The sequence below is a fragment of the Phyllobates terribilis genome, unplaced genomic scaffold (assembly GCF_046119375.1).
Source record: "Phyllobates terribilis strain yellow unplaced genomic scaffold, ASM4611937v1 Scaffold_11__3_contigs__length_659146591, whole genome shotgun sequence".
In the NCBI taxonomy this organism is placed as follows: Eukaryota; Metazoa; Chordata; class Amphibia; order Anura; family Dendrobatidae; genus Phyllobates; species Phyllobates terribilis.
This window is the reverse complement of record NW_027362771.1, coordinates 117,787,139-117,809,516: the sequence shown is the minus strand read 5'-3', so window position 1 is coordinate 117,809,516 and position 22,378 is coordinate 117,787,139. Positions and strand designations below refer to the sequence as shown.

The 22,378-nt window shown below is 43.7% G+C and overlaps 1 protein-coding gene across 3 annotated transcripts in view; it reads left to right on the top strand.

Moving 5' to 3' along the window:
- The window catches only part of SLC41A2 (solute carrier family 41 member 2), a 100,628-nt gene that overhangs the window by 56,145 nt on the left and 22,105 nt on the right, over positions 1 to 22,378 (top strand). For 2 of the 3 annotated variants that reach the window (XM_073651553.1, XM_073651554.1), the window contains 2 exons: positions 6,758 to 6,905; positions 17,846 to 17,925. In XM_073651553.1, coding sequence (XP_073507654.1) covers positions 6,758 to 6,905; positions 17,846 to 17,925 — 228 coding nt within the window. The remainder of the gene's footprint in view (positions 1 to 6,757; positions 6,906 to 17,845; positions 17,926 to 22,378) is intronic. The other variant, XM_073651555.1, reaches the window with a different exon arrangement.

Here is a 22,378-nt window from a genome sequence, read left to right as displayed (position 1 = left end):
ATATTGTTGTGTCCGGCCAGGTACAAATAGGCAGCTGGTGGTTGGGGGCAGCCCGTTCCTGCCTGCTGTACCTGGCTGGACACAAATATAGGGCGAAGCCCCACGTCAATTTTTTTTAGAATAAATCCTTTATTTTAACACTAAATGACATTTGAGGAGTTAATAAAGATGCAGTCCCTAAATTATTATTTATTTTTTAATTAATTTTTCCCAAAACTTTTGACGTGGGCTTTGCTATATTTTTGTATGCCAGCCAGGTACAGCATCCAGCTTCTATGAACGCGCCATTTTCCGGGGCGGCTGCGGACTGCAATTTTCAGCGGGGGGCAGAAAGCTTGGGCCTCCCTGCGCTGCAGATTCCATCCCCCAGCTGCCTAGTTGTACCTGGCTGGACACAAAAATAGGGAGAAGCTTCACGTATTTTTTTTTTTTAATTATTTCATGAAATTCATGAAATAATTTAAAAAAAATTGACGTGGGGCTTCGCACTATATTTGTGTCCAGCCAGGTACAGCAGGCAGGAACGGGCTGCCCCCAACCACCAGCTGCCTATTTGTACCTGGCCGGACACAACAATATAGGGAAGCCCTTTTTTTCTTAATTATTCCATGAATTTCATGAATTTAAAAAAAAAAAACGTGGGGCTTCGCCCTATTTTTGTGTCCAGCCAGGTACAACTAGGCAGCTGGGGGCTGGAATCTGCAGCGCAGGGAGGCCCAAGCTTTCTGGGCCCCACCCGCTGCAAATTGCAGTCCGCAGCCGCCCCGGAAAATGGCGCGTTCATAGAAGCGCCATCTTCTGGCGCTGTACCCAACTCATCCAGGGCCCTGGTGCGGTGGCTCACTGGGTAATAAAGGGGTTAAGGCCAGCTTGGCATTATCAGCTGGCCCTAAGCCCGAAATTCATGGGGTCACGCCAATATTAGACATGACCACCATGAATTTCTAGTAAAGTATTTAAAAAAAACACAAACACCCAGAAAAAAGTCCTTTAATTGAAATAAACACACAATTCTTTATTGTTCTAAATTAAACCATACTTACCATCACGCCCATTCCAGCTGAAGCCAACGATCTCCTGCAATAAAAGAAAAATAATAAAGCAACATCATCCTTACCTTTCCATGGTTCCCACGACGGCTCCAGCTCTGCTACATCGAGATGACAGGCTGGACCGCAGCAGAACGCTGCCATCCAGCCTGTCATCCCGCAGACACTGAGAAGCGCAGGCATACTTCCACTCCTCAGTGTCTGGCTGTGACGGCATCCAGATGAGCCGACAATGAACTCGGCTCACCTCATGTACGTCACTGACAGCGTGGGAGAATTCTCCTGCACTCAGCGCTTCAGCGTGAGAATTTTCCCACGCTGTCAGTGACGTGCATGAGGTGAGGTCATGTCCAATGAACTCGGCGCACCTCATGCACGTCACTGACAGCGTGGGAGAATTCTCACGCTGAAGCGCTGAGTGCAGGAGAATTTTCCCACGCTGTCAGTGACGTGCATGAGGTGAGCTGAGTTCATTGGACATGACCTCGGCTCATCTGGATGACGTCACAGAGAGACACTGAGGAGCGCAAGCATGCCTGCGCTTCTCAGTGTCCGCGGGATGACAGGCTGGATGGCAGCGTTCTGCTGCGGTCCAGCCTGTCATCTCGATGTAGCAGAGCTGAAGCTGTCCTGGGAACCATGGAAAGGTAAGGATGATGTTGCTTTATTATTTTACTTTTATTGCAGGAGATCATTGGCTTCAGCTGGAATGGGCGTGGCGGTAAGTATGGTTTAATTTAGAACAATAAAGAATTGTGTCTTTATTTCAATTAAAGGACTTTTTTCTGGGTGTTTGTGTTTTTTTTAAATACTTTACTAGAAATTCATGGCGGTCATGTCTAATATTGGCGTGACCCCATGAATTTCGGGCTTAGGGCCAGCTGATAATGCCAAGCTGGCCTTAACCCCTTTATTACCCAGTGAGCCACCGCACCAGGGCCCTGGATGAGTTGGGTACAGCGCCAGAAGATGGCGCTTCTATGAACGCGCCATTTTCCGGGGCGGCTGCGGACTGCAATTTGCAGCGGGTGGGGCCCAGAAAGCTTGGGTCTCCCTGCGCTGCGGATTCCAGCCCCCAGCTGCCTAGTTGTACCTGGCTGGACACAAAAATAGGGCGAAGCGCCACACATTTTTTTTTTTAATTATTTCATGAAATTCATGGAATAATTAAGAAAAAAAGGGCTTCCCTATATTGTTGTGTCCGGCTAGGTACAAATAGGCAGCTGGTGGTTGGGGGCAGCCCGTTCCTGCCTGCTGTACCTGGCTGGACACAAATATAGGGCGAAGCCCCACATAATTTTTTTTTAATTATTTCATGAATTTCCTGAAATAATTTAAAAAAAATTGACGTGGGGCTTCACACTATATTTGTGTCCAGCCAGGTACAGCAGGCAGGAACGGGCTGCCCCCAACCACCAGCTGCCTATTTGTACCTGGCCAGACACAACAATATAGGGAAGCCCTTTTTTTCTTTATTATTTCATGAATTTCATGAAATAATTAAAAAAAAAAAAACGTGGAGCTTCTCCCTATTTTTGTGTCCAGCCAGGTACAACTAGACAGCTGGGGGATGGAATCTGCAGCGCAGGGAGGCCCAAGCTTTCTGCCCCCCCCCCCCCGCTGAAAATTGCAGTCCGCGGTCGCCCCGGAAAATGGCGCGTTCATAGAAGCTGGATGCTGTACCTGGCTGGCATACAAAAATATGGCGAAGCCCACGTCAAAAGTTTTGGGAAAAATTTATTAAAAAATAAATAATAATTTAGGGACTGCATCTTTATTATGTCCTCAAATGTCATTTAGTGTTAAAATAAAGGATTTATTTAAAAAAAAAATGGCGTGGGATCCCCCATAATTTTAGTCTCTAGCGGAGGTTAAGCAGACGGCTGGGGCAGATGTTTGAAGCCTGGGAAGGGGGTAAAACCCACGGAGCTTCCCAGGCTACTAATATCAGCCCCCAGCTGAATACCTAGCCTTTACTAGCTATTAAAATGGGGGACCCCCCCCAAAAAAATGACGTGGGGTCCCCCCTATTTTAATAGCTAGCAAAGGCTAGGCAGACAGCTGGGGGCTGATATTAATAGCCCAGGAAGGGTGCCATGAATATTGGCCCCCTCCCAGGCTAGAAACACCAGTCGTCAGCCGCCCCAGAAATGGCGCATCCATAGGATGCGCCAATTCTGGCACTTAGCCTCGCTCTTCCACGCTGCCCTGGTGCGGTGGCAGGGGGTAATAGTGGTGGGGTTCATGTCAGCGCCAGCTGCCATGAAGCCCAGGTTAGTAATGATGGCCGTCTATATGACACCCCCATTACTAACCTACAAAGTGTTAAAAAGAAAAAACACACTACACCCAGAAAAAAATAATTTATTTGAAATAAAACACCATTTTATTTAATTCTTAGTTTACTAAAAAAAAAATAGTTACCTGTCCACGTTCCTGCGCTGATCTCCCATGCACAGCTGTCACATCTGGAGATGGTGACAGCTGTGCATGGCTGCTGTAAGCTCACGCTGCCGGGAACACGTCCGCTCCCGGCAGCGGGAGCCACTGACTGAGGTCACCGGAGTGCATTCAGGCAGCGCAGCTCCGGAGACCTCCTTTACGGCACTGCTGTACCGTGGGAATTTCTCACGATACAGCAGTGCCGTAAAGGAGCTAACCGGAGCAGCGCTGCCTGAACTCCGGTGAACCCTTACGGCCCAGTCATTCTAGCGGCGGCAGCGGTTCAGAGCGGTCACATTCTATGTGGCTGCTCTAAACTGGAGATCTTCGTGGGACACTCGTGGACTGCTACGGAGGGGTAAGGATAAGGTTGTGGTTTATTATTTTATATTTTATTACAGGAGATCGATGGCTTCGGGGAATTAGGTGTCTAGGTGAGTATAGGTGTAGTTTTTTATTTTTTACTTTATTTTAGGTGGCGATCGGCGGGGACAGGTAATGTATGAACTAATTTCTTTTAGGTAACCACTGGCCACCAATGACATGTATTTAAAATTTATTGGGGACACAGTAGGGCAATTTAAATAGCAGGATCAGGCTGATGGGAACTACTGCTCCCATCGAGCTGATCCTGCTGGCACGAGTGGACGGGGGACAGACATAGGCCGATGGGAGTAGTAGTGTCACATCGGCCTATGTCTGCCTGCACGCACAGACACCCCGCACACACACCCGCACGCACACCCCGCACACACACACCCCGCACACACACACCCCGCACACACACCCGCACACACACACCCCGCACACACACACCCCGCACACACACACCCCGCACACACACACACCCCGCACACACACACACCCCGCACACACACACACCCCACACACACACACACCCCGCACACACACACACCCCGCACACACACACACCCCGCACACACACACACCCCGCACACACTAATCATGACGGGTCTGGGAGGTGAGGCTGACCTGTGCGGCCGTGGGAAAGTTCATGTGAGTTCATGCAGTCAAGCATGAACTCACATGAACCCTCTGAGGGCAACGCGGCGACTTCAAATGAACAGCTGATCGGCATCACCTGATACCTCAGCTGTTCATTTGAAATAACCGGCGGGAAAGCGCAGCACAGAACGGGAAAGCCGGCGGTGAAGTCTTTTCACTGCCGGCTTCCCCGCCCGGGTCCTTCGCTCCTTGGTGCTGCGCTCCCCGCCCGGTCCTAATTTACGATTGGGATTGGAGGTGGCGAGGGGAGCAGAGGATCGGGGTGGGAGGCTGCGGGGAAGCTGTATGGGGCTGTGTGATTGTTTAAAAGCCGGCGGCTTTTTACCGCGCGCCGGCTTTTAAACAATCAGGAGAATTCTCCCCCGCTGGGATGGCATTCTGATGACAAGCTGGATCGCAGCTGAGCGCTGCCATCCAGCTTGTCATCCTTCACAGACACTGCAGAGCGCAGGCATTATGGGAACTTCCGATTCCGGTATTCGATATTATAAAAGTATCGGAATTAAGTATCGGAATTCCGATACAGTGAATATCGGCCGATACCCGATATTTCAGTATCGGAATGCTCAACACTAGTCACAAACCATGTGCCAACTCTGCCATTGTACAAATATGACTTTATGGAAATGATCTACTTGAGGATACATGGTGGCGATGGAGTGATAGCAGTGCTAATAAGACTTGTTGTTTTCATCCTGTACATTCAGGAGTATTTGCTACACAATGGACCAGACAATAATTTGTCTAATCTTTTATTAGTTGGAAACCTAGAAGAAAAGGTAGTGACATTATTATTATTTATTATTATAGCGCCATTTATTCCATGGTGCTTTACATGTGAAAAAGGGGGTATACATGGCAAAAACACTTACAATAATCTTGAACAAAATGAGTCAACGACTGATACAGGAGGAGAAAGGACCCTGCCCGCGAGGGTTCACAGTCTACAAGGAATGGGTGAGGATACAGTAGGTGAGGGCAGGGCTGGTCGTGCAGCGGTATGGTGGAGCGAGGGTTACTGCAGGTTGTACACTTGTCGGAAGAGGTGGGTCTTCAGGTTCCTTTTGAAGGTTTCCACAGTAGGCGAGAGTCTGATATGTTGGGGTAGAGCGTTCCAGAGTAGGGGGGATGCACGGGAGAAATCCTGTATATGATTGTGGGAAGAGGTGATAAGAGGGGAGCAGAGCAGGAGATCTTGTGAGGATTGGAGGTTGCGTGCAGATAAGTATCGGGAGACTAGGTCACAGATGTATGGAGGAGACAGGTTGTGGATGGCTTTATATGCCATGGTTAGGGTCTTGAACTGGGGTCTCTGGGCAATGGGGAGCCAGTGAAGAGATTGACAAAGAGGAGAGTCCGGGGAATAGCGGGGGGTGACAGGTGGATTAGTTGGGCAGCAGAGTTTAGTATAGATTGGAGGGGTGCGAGAGTGTTAGAGGGGAGGCCACAGAGCAGGACATCCAACTTACATGGCTGTCGTGCCCCTGTGCAGTCAGAACGTATATACTGTATCTACATTTCTCATTTTAATGGCAGATCGCCTAGCATGGCAATCTGCTGACACAGGCTCAACCCGACTCCCCTGAGATGACATGGAGCGAAAATGCTGAGCTCCACTTCACACAAAACACTAAACCCAGCGCTGAAATTGAGCATTGTTTGTAGCACTGGTATCTGAATACAGAAAGCTTCCTTACTCAACCATTGCCTTGGAAAACTGTGACGACACAGTGACGTGTAGTTGAGAAGTATGCCGGGAGGACATATATAAATTATGATGGGAAAAAGTGCTGGAAATGTTTCTGTAAAACTGAAAAAATAAATAAAAAAAATATATACATATACAGATTTGGTCTCGGAACCACCTTAAACCTCATATTTGCCGCAAAGAGGAAAGAAAATATTTATTGTAAAATGCAAAATTAAAAAAAAAAACACCTTCAGAATATGTCATTCCAATTAATGTAATTTTGCTGTAGGCATTCAGAGATCTGCAGGCCTTGACTCTGAGAGGGTTAATCAAGCATGGGCAGGGAAATACTAAACCTCCAATTACCTGACGATGGCACCCTATCATATACACCATATTTGCAGAGCGAACGTCTTACAGTGAAACTGAACTGTCTCTTTGAAGATCTGCGTTTTTGTTCTGCGTCCGCACATCTATTAGGTGATTGATTGCATAGTGCTGAACGTTGGCATAGTAAATTCTCACGGGTAATATTTGTTCTTTGTTCCAGATTCGTACTCATTTGTTTCACCTTTGGTTGGTTCTTTCTTCCTGGCACTAACCCCAATATGGATTGTAGTGGCATCAAAACATCCAGCGACAAAAACTGTTCTGCACTCTGGCTGGGAGCCAGTCATTACTGCAATGCTTATTAGTAGGTTGGTGCTTTATCGCTGTTTTTACTTTTCTATTCTTGTTTTCGGACAAACACATGGAACATTTTATTTGCTAGTTGATCCATTCATACAAAATGACAGACAGTGTCGTTTCCGCGCAAACAGTATATATGGTGCAGTTATAAAACTGTATAATATGCTAATTTGTGATGCCCATTTTAGTTGGTAGAAAACATTTTTGTTGGGTTTTTTATATATATTTTATAACTACACATAACTTACTGTACCAGTATATGCAATTTTGTAAAACTCTGCTCAGCCCAGCAGGATACCTCCACTTCACACAGTTACGGGAAGATGACGAATGTCAATAAATATATAGAGAGAGATTTTCCTACATCTCCCAACATATGGTTAAACTATCAGCAGGAGGCAAATGAAATCTCTCCATGATGTTTTTCCAAACACACAGTCATGTACATTTGTCATATGATGTGACAGATTGACAGGGACTGTTTATGCAGTATACATAAAGGGTAAGAAAACAGAAAAATTCTGATTTATGTATTTATTTTTTCTAGAATGATGAGCGTTAACACTGTTGTGCATATATTTTATTGCAGATACTATTATAAGAATTTAAAAGAAGCATACCAAAATTATTCCCTGATTTATTCTGGTTATTAATTTTTTTTAATCAGGCTCCGAGCGATTGGTAATAACAGGACTTTTTATACAATACATACAAACGAACTGCAAGTGTGCATACCTATTATCCACATGTATATTTGAACCATATTAATTTTCCCCTTCTAACCCCCTCCCCATTGATAACTCCCCGTCTTCTTCCTCTGTAACATCTCGGGCAGTGGGCGCGATGACATAACTACAGCGCGCCTCTGTGCTGAGCAGTGCAGAGAGCCAGAATATGCTGAAGAGACGGGATCTGCGGCCAGTGGGGAACAAGGAGAGGTAAGTATTTGATTATTTTTTTTTATGTGTGGAGCGTTATAAGGGGCCTATTTATTCTGTATGGAGCATTATATGTGGCCCATTATTCTGCATAGAGCAATATATGGGGCACATTATTATGTATGGAGCATTATATGCGGTCCATTATTCGGTATGGAGCATTATATGGGGTCCATTATTCTGTATGGAGCATTATATGGGGCCCATTATTCTGTATGGAGTACTATATGGGGCCCATTATTCTGTATGGAGTACTATATGGGGCCCATTATTCTGTATGAAGCATTATATGAGGCCCATTATTCTGTATTCAGCATTATATGGGGTTAATTATTCTATATGGAGCATTATATGGTGTCCATTATTTTGTATGGAGCATTATATGGGTCCCATTCTGTATGGAGCATTATATGGTGCCCATTATTCTGTATGTAGCATTATATGGGGTCCATTATTCTATATGGAGCATTATATGGGGTCCATTATTCTATATGGAGCATTATATGGGTCCCATTACTCTGCATGGAGCACTATGTATTATACCTATATTTCTCTGTGGTATCTGTGCATCATGAATCGTGGTATGTGTTAAAGGGGCACACTGAGACTCTTTCGCCCGGGGCCCACGAAAACATGGAGCCGTTCCTGTGCACTGGAGATGTACACCCAATGTCTCCCCCCCTCACCCCACTAGACCCAGAGCACAAGATATAAGACTAAGGGAGATTTGAGTTCTAAAGACCTCCATAACTGGTCTAACTACGCTCTCCCATAGCCCACCCAATTGAGGACATGCCCAAAACATATTGATCAAGTCAGCTCCTTCTTCCCCATATCTAGGACAGCAATAGTCTACTCTGAGGCCCATTTTAGATGAAGCTTTTTGGGTTCTATAGACCCTATGTTCCAGAAACAATTGAGGTAGTCTCTGGACTGCATTAATCGATACCTTTCCAATTGATTCCAGAACATCATCCCACTCTTCAGACAATATACTGTATGTACCACGTCTTTCTCCCACCTTGCCTTAACCACAGCTATTGGGTGTCCCAGAATTCCCGGTAGCAAAGAGTTATTATCAGTTTAATTTTAAAGTGCACGCAGGTTCTCATCCCAGGCCATAAAAGTGACAACCTCTATTAATAGTCTCTGCTGAGATTTAGAGGTGTTGTCATTCTCCTTACTTCACACAACTATGAAGAGGAATGGATTGGAAAATGTTTTCTGCTGCAGTTTCAATTTTGTAATTTTCAGGTCATTGTGTTTTAAGAATGATCACTTTAAAGGGAGCCTGACAGCAGGTTTTTGCAACCCAAAGTAATGTCATCTATGTAAACTTGTTGAGTAAATCCATATCTTTGTTTTAGAAATCCTTGTTTTTGTTTTTGAAAAATACATTGCCAAAATTGTATGCAAGTGCAGCGGGGCCGGCATTGCACTTCAACTCTCCGGCCTCTATCCTTATTTACCCACCAGCCTCTGGTCACTGACTGACAGGTCACTCTTATCTCACCCACCCGAAATCTCGCCCAGTCACCATCATCCACTGGGGCGGTGCAGTAAGGTCCTGATGAAGTTGCAAGAGCCTGGCCATAGATCTGCGCATGCGCCACCCTAAAGGGGTGTTTGTTCCTGCGCTGGACTTGAGGCTCATTTGCATAAAAATTTACCAATGGGTTTCTCAAAAACGAAAACAAGGATTTTCTGAAACAAATGTATGTATTTAATTAAAATGACAGCATCTTTACATAGATGACATTAGTTTAGGGTATACAATCATGCTCACAGGTGCCCTTTAATGTGCACCATCCTCTGCTATATAAAGTTGAAAAAAAGTTATACTGTAAACTTTGTCAGTTTTTTTTGCAAACTCTTTATTGCAATAGCTAAAATGTATAAAAAAAAATAATTATAGAAATTTTACAAAAAACTCAATTGAAAACATACATGGTTTCAGGTTCATCATATTAAAATGAACTCTTCCCAAAACCTAAATGCTTTTGTGGAGATACTACAAATGAACTATAACAAAAGAAAACAAGAATTGTGTGTTTAACAGTATACTTAGGATACATATGGTATAAATAAAATGCAGGATACCACAGTGACAAAGTGGCTTCAAATCTGTTCAAAAAACTTTGTAAAGGAAACCTCAAAATGCAAGCCTAAAAGAAGGGAAGTATGTGTAAAGTATGTGAAAAATAAATTTAATAGTATTGATATACAGGTGCATCTCACAAAATTAGAATATCTTCAAAAAGTTAATTTATTTCAGTTCTTCAGTACAAAAAGTGAAACTCATATTATATAGAGTCATTACAAACAGAGTGATCTATTTCCAGTGTTTATTTCTGTTAATGTTGATGATTATGGCTTTCAGCCAATGAAAACACAAAAGTTATTTTTCCCATCACCCATGACAGCACCACAACGAGACAGGGGGGACAGGAAACCTACAGAATAAAAGGGCAGCGCCTCTCCACCACCTCAGTCGGTTTCCTGTCCTTGAGGAGAACCTTGTTAAAATGGTGGCAGAAGAAAGAAGAGAAGATTATTCCCAGACCTGGGCTGGTCAGTTTCCAACAGGGCACAGGCTCTGCTGCGGCCGGCGCCGGGGACCTGGAAGCGCCATTGTGGGACCAAGGGGGCTTGTTCCGTCGGACGGGCGCAAGCAGCAGCTGCACCATTACCTTATGGTGGCCCCGGTTGCGCAGGACGCAATCCAAGAATTTGCGCCCTAAGACGCACGCCGGTGAAAAAAGAAGTAGCGGAGATGCATGTCTCCAGCTACTGTTTTGTACCTGCCTGCGGCCCTGATGACGAGCGTACCGGAGGGTCCTTGATGGGAGAACCTTAGACAGGCTTACCTGTTGAAGATCCGGATATGACTGAGCGGCACCCCTGTCTGGGGTCAGCATCTCCAGCTCTGCATGTCAGTGAGAGAGCAGCTGTGGAACTGCACCCCTGCCTGGAGTCGGCAGCTCCAGCTCCGTGCATCAGTGGAGAAGCTGCTGTGGAACTGCGCCCCTGTCTGGGGTCAGTAGCTCCAACTCTATACATCAGACATCAGTGGACGCACCTGTTGAGCTGCGCCCCTGCCTGGGATCAGCAGCTCCAGCTTTGATCGGCGCACTATTGGAGGAGAGCGGCGCCCCTGCCTGGGGTTGGCCACCCCAGTATTGCTCAGGCACGGCCTTGATGGAGATGAACAGGCCTGTGACTTGGTCCAGCCTCTGAATCCATACAGCTGGTGGTGAGTGATCTTCATGAATGTTTACCTTGTTTATGGGGCCCTTTCCTTGTTATGGATACTAGGAAAAGCTGAAGGAAGTTAGCGCAAAACTCAAAAATGGGTGTGTGCGCTCTGTAAGACCCCATCTGGGCCTAGGGCCTCGTGCTTTAAATTTGGCTTCAGGACGGAAGCTGGACCTTAGGCCTCTAGGCTAAAGTTAGCCACATGTCTGGGCCGCACAGAGCCTCATGATTGGGCTTCAGAATTTACCACAAAAATGAGCCTCCATCTGCTCAGTAAATATTAAAGTAACACTCAGAGGTTTTTACTGTTGTCCTCCAGTCTGTTTACTCCATCCATAGGACAGCACATGGTGTTAATACCGCACATGGTCTCTGTGAAAGTCTGCTGTCCAGCTGCGTCTCATCAGTTGGCTCCTTCGGGTGGGGCTAGTCTGACAATTGAGATTTACCACCTAAAGGAAAGGTTTATCCTTCATTCAGATGGATTACTCTTTTAAATAAAAATCTGAGCGCAGTGCCTCACAAAGCCTCTTTGCGCTTCACAAAGAGCACATCATAGTGCTTCATAGCATAGCGCTTTATAGCACATCATAGTGCCTCACAGCGCCTCATAGCACATTATAGTGCCTCATGGCGCTTCATAGCACATCATAGTGCCTCGTGGCACATCATAGCATAGCGCCTCATAGCATAGTGCTTCATAGCATAGCATAGCGCTTCGTGGCACATCATAGCATAGTGCCTCGTGGCACATCATAGCATAGTGCCTCGTGGCACATTATAGTGCCTCATAGCATCGTGCTTCATGGTACATAATAATGCCTCATGGCACATTATAGCATAATGCCTCATAGCACATCATAGTGCCTCACAGCGCCTCATGGCACATCATAGTTCCTCATAGCATAGCGCTTCATAGCACATCATTGTGCCTCATAGCGCCTCGTGGCACATCATAGCATAGCGCCTCATAGCACATGTTAGTGCCTCAGCATAGTGCTTCGTGGCACATCATAGCATAGTGCCTCGTGGCACATCATAGCATAGCTCCTCGTGGCACATCACAGCATAGTGCCTCGTGGCACATCATAGCATAGTGCCTCGTGGCACAGCATAGCATAGTGCCTCGTGGCACAGCATAGTGCCTCATAGCATAGCGCTTCATGGTACATAATAATGCCTCATAGCACATCATAGCATAATGCTATAATAGTGCTTTATAGCACTTCACAGTGCCTCATAAAGCATCATAGTGCCTCATAGCACTTCACAGTGCCTCATAACGCATCATAGTGTCTCATAGCGCATCATAGTGCCGTATAGCGTCTCAGTGCCTCATGGCATAGTGCCTCATAGCACTTCATAGCGCCTTATGGCTCTTCATAGAGCCTCATAGCATAACATAGTGCCTTATGGTGCATTTATAGTATCTTATAGCGCCTGTTAGTGCCTCAGCACTTCACAGTGCCTGTTAGTACCTCATGGGGCCTCATAGTGTCTCTTGGTGCTTTAGGGTGCCCCTGTGCTTTATAGGGTGTCTGTGCTTTGTATGTCCCCTGTGCCTCATAGTCCCTCTTTGTAAAGGTACTGGTTGCACAACTAAGTTTTATTTCTGACAAAACCAAGTTCAGCGACTGTAAACTGCATTTCAAGCTTACCGAATTCAGGGGGAAAAATATCCTAGTCTCTCTTTTGAGACAGAGGGTGACAGTATTCCTGGCTGGTGCTCAGCTGGCTCGGTGGAATGCCGGTTGGAGGCAGGTGACAATAAGAGCGCTTCCTTAGTTTTGCAGGTTAATAATAAACCTTGTAGGGTTTCACTCTTAAAGGTAGGAGGCTTCACGTAGTGCTCATACAGCCATTGTGGGTTTGGTCCAATCAAGCGCAGTTTTATTGCTTTTTACAGGTTGCACAGAAGTCATAAACATTAATATTTCTGGTCTTGTCAAAGCGCTGGATAAATCGGACAGACCCTGACTACTCATATACAACTCAGCTAACCCAGCTTGATCAAACAAAACAATATTTATCCAGGGCAACCACTGATACTTGCAGACTCAGCTCAGGTGGAGTCCGGCCTGTGCCTCTGATTAGCTCCAAGACACAAACCATCTGCTCTGCTTTCCAGCCGTCTGACTAAGGTGAATGCCTAGCCTGCTCTGGTGCTTAGCTCTCCAGGTGCCCTAATCAAGACCTGTAAAGCTATCTAACCCACGCCTACCTTGGTTTGCTACAACCCAAAGGGACTGTACAGATTCCTGAGAGTTAGATCATTGGAAATGGACTATATAAGATCTGCTATTAAATCTGCATTTCCAGATTGCTATATATTAGTCTAGGCGTTTAAGGAGATATGCAATCAGCTTCCAATTCTCATGAAACGTCTAAATTCCTGAGAATAGTTCTTGGCATAAAATGAGGATTTAGGCTTTCAGTTTGTGTGCTTCCATTCAGATGTTAATGAGCCTTAGTTATGAAGAATTATAGTAGTTAGGACAACTCTCATATCGAAGGAAGAGGCATTGACAATAGTTTAGCTCCACTATTTCGGGATTATGGGCAGATCCATCGGGCGCTGCATAACTCACTCGTCAGTGAGTAAGAGTTGTGGTCTCCCAAGGTAGAATAAGGAGTCCTGCTATATGTCAAAATTAATAAGCAGTCTGGCCACAACTCTAAACAAGGCAATATTGCTGTTAATAACGCTAATCTCCTACATTCCAGTAGTAGTATGGTCACGGGTACACACCCGTGGGCTGCCTCTAAAGATCCGGTTCCTCTAACCTAAAGAAGCTTTAGGCAGTATATAAGAAAGCTCCATTCATCTACACATGGTCACCATGTAAAGGTCTTGTCATACAACAGAGTAGCTTTAGCTTATGTAAACCATTATGGAGGAACTCGGCCAAGATTCCTAATGACACTTATGTCTAGTAAGTTCAGATGGCGAAGTCTCATCTTTTATCTTTAATAGCACCTCATAAAGAGGAAGAGAATTGCAAGTGGACCTTTTTAGCCGTAGACTACTGGAACAGTGTCCAACCTGCATTGAATAAGCAAGAAATGTGAAAGTGAGTTTTGGATCTAGGCCCATTTTCAGTTCAAAGATGGCACCCTGAGATCTGAATCCAGTGCTTACAGCTCTAACAAGCCTTCGCTTGAACCTATGGATTCAGGGTCTTCACATTAAAGACTATTATCCCGGTGGCCCTGACTTCAGCATGGTAAGTTAGTGACATTCAAGCTTTGTCGGTTAATCCTTTGTTTATACAGATCCTAGAAGATGGGCCGGTTTCGGAGCTACCCTATCTTCCGAAAATTGCTTCCAATTTCCCTAGAAGTCAGGAAATTGTGCACCCTACTTTCTGTGCTAATCCGGGGAATCCATAGCAGAACAATAAGAGAGCGGCTGTCCCTATCAAGCATTTTGTAAGGTTGAGATTCAGTCTTCACCTTGCACCTTCTATAGATACTATAGGTTTAATCTGGGATCTTCTGCTGTCCTTTCCTTTAGGAAAACTGTTCTACAGGCTGTGGTCCCACCCTAACTTTAAATTTTTTTTCTCTGTAAATCTCTCGTTGTAGGTGCTGTCATGGGTGATAGGAAAACACTAAATTGCTTACCGGTAATGTGATTTTCCCGAGCCCATGACAGCACCCTTATATTCCCTCCCATCACTGGTAGAAGTTGATCACTTCATTTCCTTTGTGGTGTTTGATTCACGCGGTGTGTAGAAGGAAAAATCATGGGATAAATAACTATTAAGTAGTGTCCTCTCATGCTCTGTAAACGACTGAGGTGGTGGAGAGGCGCTGCCCTTTTATTCTGTAGGTTTCCTGTCCTGGAAGGGCGGATCCCCTCTCTCGTTGTGGTGCTGTCATGGGCTCAGGAAAATCACATTACTATTAATTTAGTGTATCTCAGTAAATTAGAATACTTTATAACAACAGCTTGAAAAAATGATTTTAAAATCCAAAATGTTGGCCTACTGAAATGTATGCTCAGTAAATGCACTCAATACTTGGTCGGGGCTCTTTTTGCATCAATTACTACATCAATGCGGCGTGGCATGGAGGCGATCAGTCTGTGGCACTGCTGAGCGTTATGGAAGCCCAGGTTGCTTTGATAGCAGCCTTCAGCTCGTCTGCATTGTTGGATCTGGTGTCTCTCATCTTCCACTTGACAATACCCCGTAGATTCTCTATGGGGTTAAGGTCAGGCGAGTTTGCTGGCCAATCAAGCACAGTGATACCAGGTATTGGTACTTTTGGCAGTGTGGACAGGTGCCAAGTTCTGCTGGAAAATAAAATTTCCATCTCTAAAAAGCTTGTTGGCAGAGGGAAGCATGAAGTGCTCTAAAATTTCCTGGTAGACTGCAGCGCTGACTTTGGTCTTGATAAAACACAGTGGACCTACACCCACCAGCAGATGACATGGCTCCCCAAACCATGAGTGATTGTGGAAACTTCATACTAGACCTCAAGCACATTGGATTGTGTGCCTCTCCACTCTTCCTCCAGACTCTGGGACCTTGATTTCCAAATGAAATGCAAAATTTACTTTCATCTAAAAACAACACCTTGGACCATTTAGGAACACCCCAGATCTTTTTCTCCTTGGCCCAGGCAAGACGCTTCTGGCGTTGTCTATTGGTCATGAGTGGCTTGACACAAGGAATGCGACACTTGTAGCCCATGTCCTGGATATGTCCATTTGTGGTGGCTCTTGAAGCAATGACTCCAGTAGCAGTCCACTCCTTGTGAATCTCCCCAAAATTTTTGAATGGCCTTTTCTTAACAATCCTTTCAAGGCTGCGGTTATCCCAGTTGCTTTTGCACCTTTTTCTACCACCCTTTTTCCTTCCACTCAACTTTCCATTAATATGCTTGGATACAGCACTCTGTGAACAGCCAGCTTCTTTAGCAATGACCTTTCTTGGCTTACCCTCCTTTTGGAGTGTGTCAGTGACTGCCTTCTGGACATCTTTCAAATCAGCAGTCTTCCCTATGATTGTGGAGTCCACTGAAACAAACTAAGGGACCTTTATTAATCGCTTAGGAAGCCTTTGCAGGTATTTTCTGTTAATTATTCTAATTTACTGAGATAATGACTTTTGTGTTTTCATTGGCTGTAAGCCATAATCATCAACATTAACAGAAATAAACACTTGAAATAGATCACTCTGTTTGTAATGACTCTATATAATATGAGTTTCACTTTTTGTATTGAAGAACTGAAATAAATTAACTTTTTGATGATATTCTAATTTAGTGAGAAGCACTTGTATATCGAAAAATCCAGAGGAAGAACTTGCTCACCTATTCCGTAACATCTGAGATTATTTGGAAACACCAAAACCCGCTTCTTTTTACCAGTAGTGCAAGTAATCGACGTTCCCTGCCCCTAGCATTATACTTACCAGCCACTGTCTTCTTCTGTTAAAGGCGTCGCTCCAGTTATCTTCTACAGGCTGTGACCTGCCGAATCTCTCCAGTAGTTGCTGGGTGATCCGGAAGTCACTATTCAATGTAAGTTTATAAACGAGAGAACGAGGCTCTGATAGACTTACATTGAGAGCTTGTCACCATTACCTCTGACTTTCGGTCAGTCAGAAGTTGCGGTCACAAGATGATGGTGCGGGACTGGAGCCACGCTGATAGCAGATGAAGGCAGCAAGTGGTAAGTATAATACTAGGGTCAGGTAACTTAAATTAATGACACCACTCCAGCGGTGAAAAAGCACATACCCTGCGGTGATTTAATAACCAACGCGTTTCAGCTTATTAGCTTCAGTCCTATCCTTGGCATGTGTGAATATGTTGTAAAGTCGCACCTAAATACCCAGTTCTGCAACTGCACAGACGACCTGTCATAGTAAGGTACACTTGTCTGTTGGAATATTCGTTCTATGGTTAATTATTCTAATTATGCGTAAGACAAAAATTAATAGAATGGAAGTGTGTCACAGCGGTCTAGAGGACAACTTCTGGCGAATTAAAAGCAGTATAGTAAAATACTTCTGTTATATAACAGAATAAAAACAAAGAAAGTAGGACAACCAGATGAACATGTAAGGAGTATGTGTATATACTTTCCAACATATTCACACTTACCAGGAATATGAATACATCTTATACGTCTAAAACGCATTGGTTATTAATGTTGCACTATGGAACTGTTTTAAAATTGGATCCTAATAAAAAATATTGAATTACGGTATAACTTGAAGAACTGGCCACTTTTTCATATGTTGCATGTATTGAATAATTCCCCCAAAAAGTCTAGTGCGCAATTCATTAGGCAATAGAATTTCGACCTTGAAATGTTACATTACGTTATAATTTATATTACTTATATTATGTGGACTTTCTGTGCCATCCCTTAGTGCCTAGCTTTAATTTTTTTGCCATCTTTTGCCCAGACCACCCTTATGATTTTGCTCTTAAAACAACGTTGTTTAATAGTAGCTGCAAGAAACATTTTTATTTTAAGTTTTCCATTTCCCTGCCTTATCTTGTAACTTACGAGGCTTTGCTCAGCCGTTAATTAAGAAGAGGCCCGCAGCCACTCGCACATCCCCGAGACTGACTACAAAGAAAGTCTCACATCTGGTAGCATAGCTTGTCACAAAGGCTCGGAGAATCCCAGAAGAGCTACCATCTCATTTGAACTTCTAGCATTTTAAAATTAAATCAAGATGTTAAATAAATGATTAAGAACCTTCTTCATTAAACGAATCAAACTTGTTTTTCAGTGTTGGTGGCCTTATACTAGACACAACTGTATCCGACCCAAATTTGGCCGGGATTGTTGTCTACACGCCGGTAATAAATGGTACGATTGCAATTTACTTCTCTTTATTGCCAATATATTTTTCCGCCATTCCACCAGTATGATTGCTAAAATAATATGTTTCCGTGTGTATAAATTGCATGTAGGTATATGAAGTGTCCCCGCTTACCGATTATGTGTTTATTTAAGCACTAGTAATACAGTATACGCCTGTGAAAGAACTCAGTGTCTCAAAGAGCTACCACAAATAATTTACAAGCCTCTCACCCGCTCGCATAAAGATAACATTTATGTCACAGCTGGTGAGGGAATTTTCATAACCATCAGCTCCGTATATATCGCACTGTGATTATTGTGCTGTAAAAAGACCATACAGTCTGCACAGTGTTTTATAAAGGGCTGGCTAAAAGGATTCTTAACTCACAAGCCTTAATCTGTCCATTAAGAAAGTTTAGACTGTGAAAAAATGGGATGGAACTGTAATTTCATAAAAAGGAATTCAGGGAAATTGGCATAATTGTTTTTTAGAATTCAGACAGATATTTTGAAAGCACATACTAATGTTTTATTCTGTCTAATAGAAATCTATATATGTATGATTTTCTTTTCAGAAATCTAGGTTCTGTAACAGTATACGAAGCTCTTAAAGGGAACCTGTCACCAGAAAAAACGCTATTAACCTGCTGATATGGGGTTAATCTGTAGGTTAATAGCGTTCTAATGCTGCCCGGCGCCCACACTCACCAGATTGCTTATAGGGCCAAGTCTTCTATGTGACTATGTACTCAGTTTAAATTGGCTTATGGGAGTGACAGACTCCTCTTAAAGTGCTTATCTTATGCCTTCATATAAATGGATATATTATATCATAAGATTACATTTACCATTTCTCTTGTTAATCTTTTAAAATGTTTTTGGTTAGACAGTGAGATGTACAGGCTGTCATTGCCGAGTTGATATATGGCTTCCTTCATATACCATTATCCTGCAGGGCAAGGTGTGATTACCCCATCTCGGCCTTCTTAGCGACGTATCTGCTCTTCTTCTCTATATGAACCTACCATTTAGAGTAAATGTCCTGTCTATATTTACGTTTTTCAGCTCAAGAACCATTCTAGAAGAAAATAGAAGTGTTTTGTTTTTCCCTTATTGAGTTTTAGATAGGAACATGTTTGTTTTCTCACATTTCAAATTAAACCTTGTTTGCTGTGGTTTGTATTTTGTAGGTGTTTATTAGGCAACATCTACATGTATCACTGGTAAATATAGAAAATATTAATGATGGTACTAAACCTTTCAATGCTACTCTCAACCCAGACAAGTCCCACCACAACTGACACCCTTTAATTACATTTTTTTTTTCTCAGACTATAAAACCTGCTTTCTTTCTTCCAGAAATGGTGCCACTTTCAACTCCAATTTTCATGTTAGTTAAAAGTGACAAGGACAGCCATTCAGATGGTAGGAAGAGACAGGTTTTATAATAAATTAATTAGAATATAATTGGTAGTTAAAGTGGCAAATATGACTTTTCTGGCCAATATATATTTATTTTCACCAGTTTTCCCCTCTGCAGTGTTTATTTTCATAATTTTCAGTGGTCTCTGAGCTAGTGGGTGGAGAGTTCCATGTCTCCTGTGCACAGTACACACAGAAAACCAATTTTTCTGATTAGATATATTATGAGGTTTCTTATACTAGATTGTACTATTGGTTTACGCAAAGTGTGTTGAAATGACACTGACCATTTAAAAAGTTATTTAAAGGGAAATTGTTACTTGGTTTTCTAACACTTAACCACCTCCCCCACATTATTATGCTCTTTAATAGCTTTACAAGAATGCTTTGTCTCTAAAGGCTGTAGTGCGGCGGTGTTCACACTGTGAGGTAATGAGGCAGTGACCCAAGAAAAGTTTAACTTAAATGTCTTTTATTTGCAAAACTCACAACTTAAATGCAAATGGTGTCCTCCAGATCGCAGCCTGGTGCTCCAAACAGTCTGTATAAACTGGTTGCCATGGGCGACGGCCAAGCCGTCTTGCTCTGTGGTGCGTCAGTTGCTTTGCCTTCACAGGCCTGTGTTATGCCTTCACACAAGCTTGCTGCGCACCGAGCCTCCTGCTCTGCTGCAGCTTGCAAACAAACCATTGACACACCCAAACCTTTGCTGCAGGTTTTTAAGTGAGAACTGTGGACATGAGCCACATGCAAGACCCGGGCTGGAGGGAGTGGACCGCCCCACTGCCATCCTGTAGACCACTCCAAGAATAAAAGCCCATGCCGGGTTTTACTAAATCTGCCTTGGTTAAATAGCTTGACCAAGTCCAAACTTCTTTTTATTTTGCACTGCAACCACAGCTATTTCTGTGATTGCAATTCACTCCAGTGGGTTCAATATGCCTCTATGCGCATTCTGGGGGATACATACCGTCCCTCGCATATAATTACCCTCACTGCCTCACAAGTATAGTAAAATATATATATTTACATATAGTAAAAAATAAGGTATAACTGTTTGTCTCTTTATACAAATTGTCCCCCCAATAGTCATTCTGATGGACCATTTCTGTCAAGAGCTATGTAGTTTCGGCCACCTATTGTGGCATGATTGACATGTAAAAAAGGACTAAAGTCACCAGAATCAGTCTTACAATCCTGTGCATTCTCTGTTGCTTTCCTCTGGCACATACAGGGTGACTCTTGATGTACTTGCACTCGATCCCAAGCTTCCCGTGCAGTGCACATACACAGTACAGACCAAAAGTTTGGACACACCTTCTCATTTAAGATTTTTCTGTATTTTCATGACTTTGAAAATTGTACATTCACACTGAAGACATCAAAACTATGAATTAACACATGTGGAATTATATACTTATCAAAAAAGTGTGAAACAACTGAAAATATGTCTTATATTCTAGGTTCTTCAGAGTAACCACCTTTTGTTTTGATGACTGCTTTGCACACTCTTGGCATTCTCTTGATGAGCTTCAAGAGGTAGTCACCGGAAATGGTTTTCACTTCACAGCTGTGCCCTGTCAGGTTTAATAAGTCGGATTTCTTGCCTTATAAATGGGGTTGGGACCATCAGTTGTGTTGTGCAGAAGTCTGGTGGATACACAGCTGATAGTCCTACTGAATAGACTGCTAGAATTTGTATTATGGCAAGAAAAAAGCAGCTAAGTAAAGAAAAATGAGTGGCCATCATTACTTTAAGAAATGAAGGTCAGTCAGTCCGAAAAATTGGGCAGACTTTGAAAGTGTCCCCAAGTGCAGTTGCAAAAACCATCAAGCGCTACAAAGAAACTGGCTCACATGAGGACCGCCCCAGGAAAGGAAGACCAAGAGTCACCTCTGCTTCTGAGGACCAGTGGAAATCTGTGCTTTGGTCTGATGAGTCCAAATTTGAGATCTTTGGTTCCAACCACTGTGTCTTTGTGCGACGCAGAAAAGGTGAACGGATGGACTCTACATGCCTGGTTCCCACCGTGAAGCATGGAGGAGGTGTGATGGTGTGGGGGTGCTTTGCTGGTGACACTGTTGGGGATTTATTCAAAATTGAAGGCATACTGAACCAGCATGGCTACCACAGCATCTTGCAGCGGCATGCTATTCCATCCGGTTTGCGTTTAGTAGGACCATCATTTATTTTTCAACAGAACAATGACCCCAAACACACCTCCAGGCTGTGTAAGGGCTATTTGACCAAGAAGGATAGTGATGGGGTGCTACGCCAGATGACCTGGCCTCCACAGTCACCAGACCTGAACCCAATCGAGATGGTTTGGGGTGAGCTGGACCGCAGAGTGAAGGCAAAAGGGCCAACAAGTGCTAAGCATCTCTGGGAACTCCTTCAAGATTGTTGGAAGACCATTTCCGGTGACTACCTCTTGAAGCTCATCAAGAGAATGCCAAGAGTGTGCAAAGCAGTCATCAAAGCAAAAGGTGGCTACTTTGAAGAACCTAGAATATAAGACATATTTTCAGTTGTTTCACACTTTTTTGTTAAGTATATAATTCCACATGTGTTAATTCATAGTTTTGATGCCTTCAGTGTGAATGTACAATTTTCATAGTCATGAAAATACAGAAAAATCTTTAAATGAGAAGGTGTGTCCAAACTTTTGGTCTGCACTGTACATCCGAAGCAAGGACTCAGAGAAGAAGCGAAATTTCAGGAGCAATTCCAGCGATGTTCTACCCTCTTTAGGAAGTCAATCATGTAACACTATGATTACAGCCCAGACTGCTTAACTATTCACAGTACGGCCTTGTCCAGACAGTTTATATAAAGGCATGCCTGGAAAGCTGCAATCATATTGAATAATGTGGTGGTTTAGTGTAAGCAAGCCAAGTGACAGGTTCCCTCCATTTAACCTGACTTCAAAAGTCTAGAAATAGTTCCTCTTTAAATAGATACACTTACAAGGGTCATTCCATGGTATGCTGTTGTATCTGTCTGGAGCAATTCTCGGGTCGTCCACATTTGATCTTC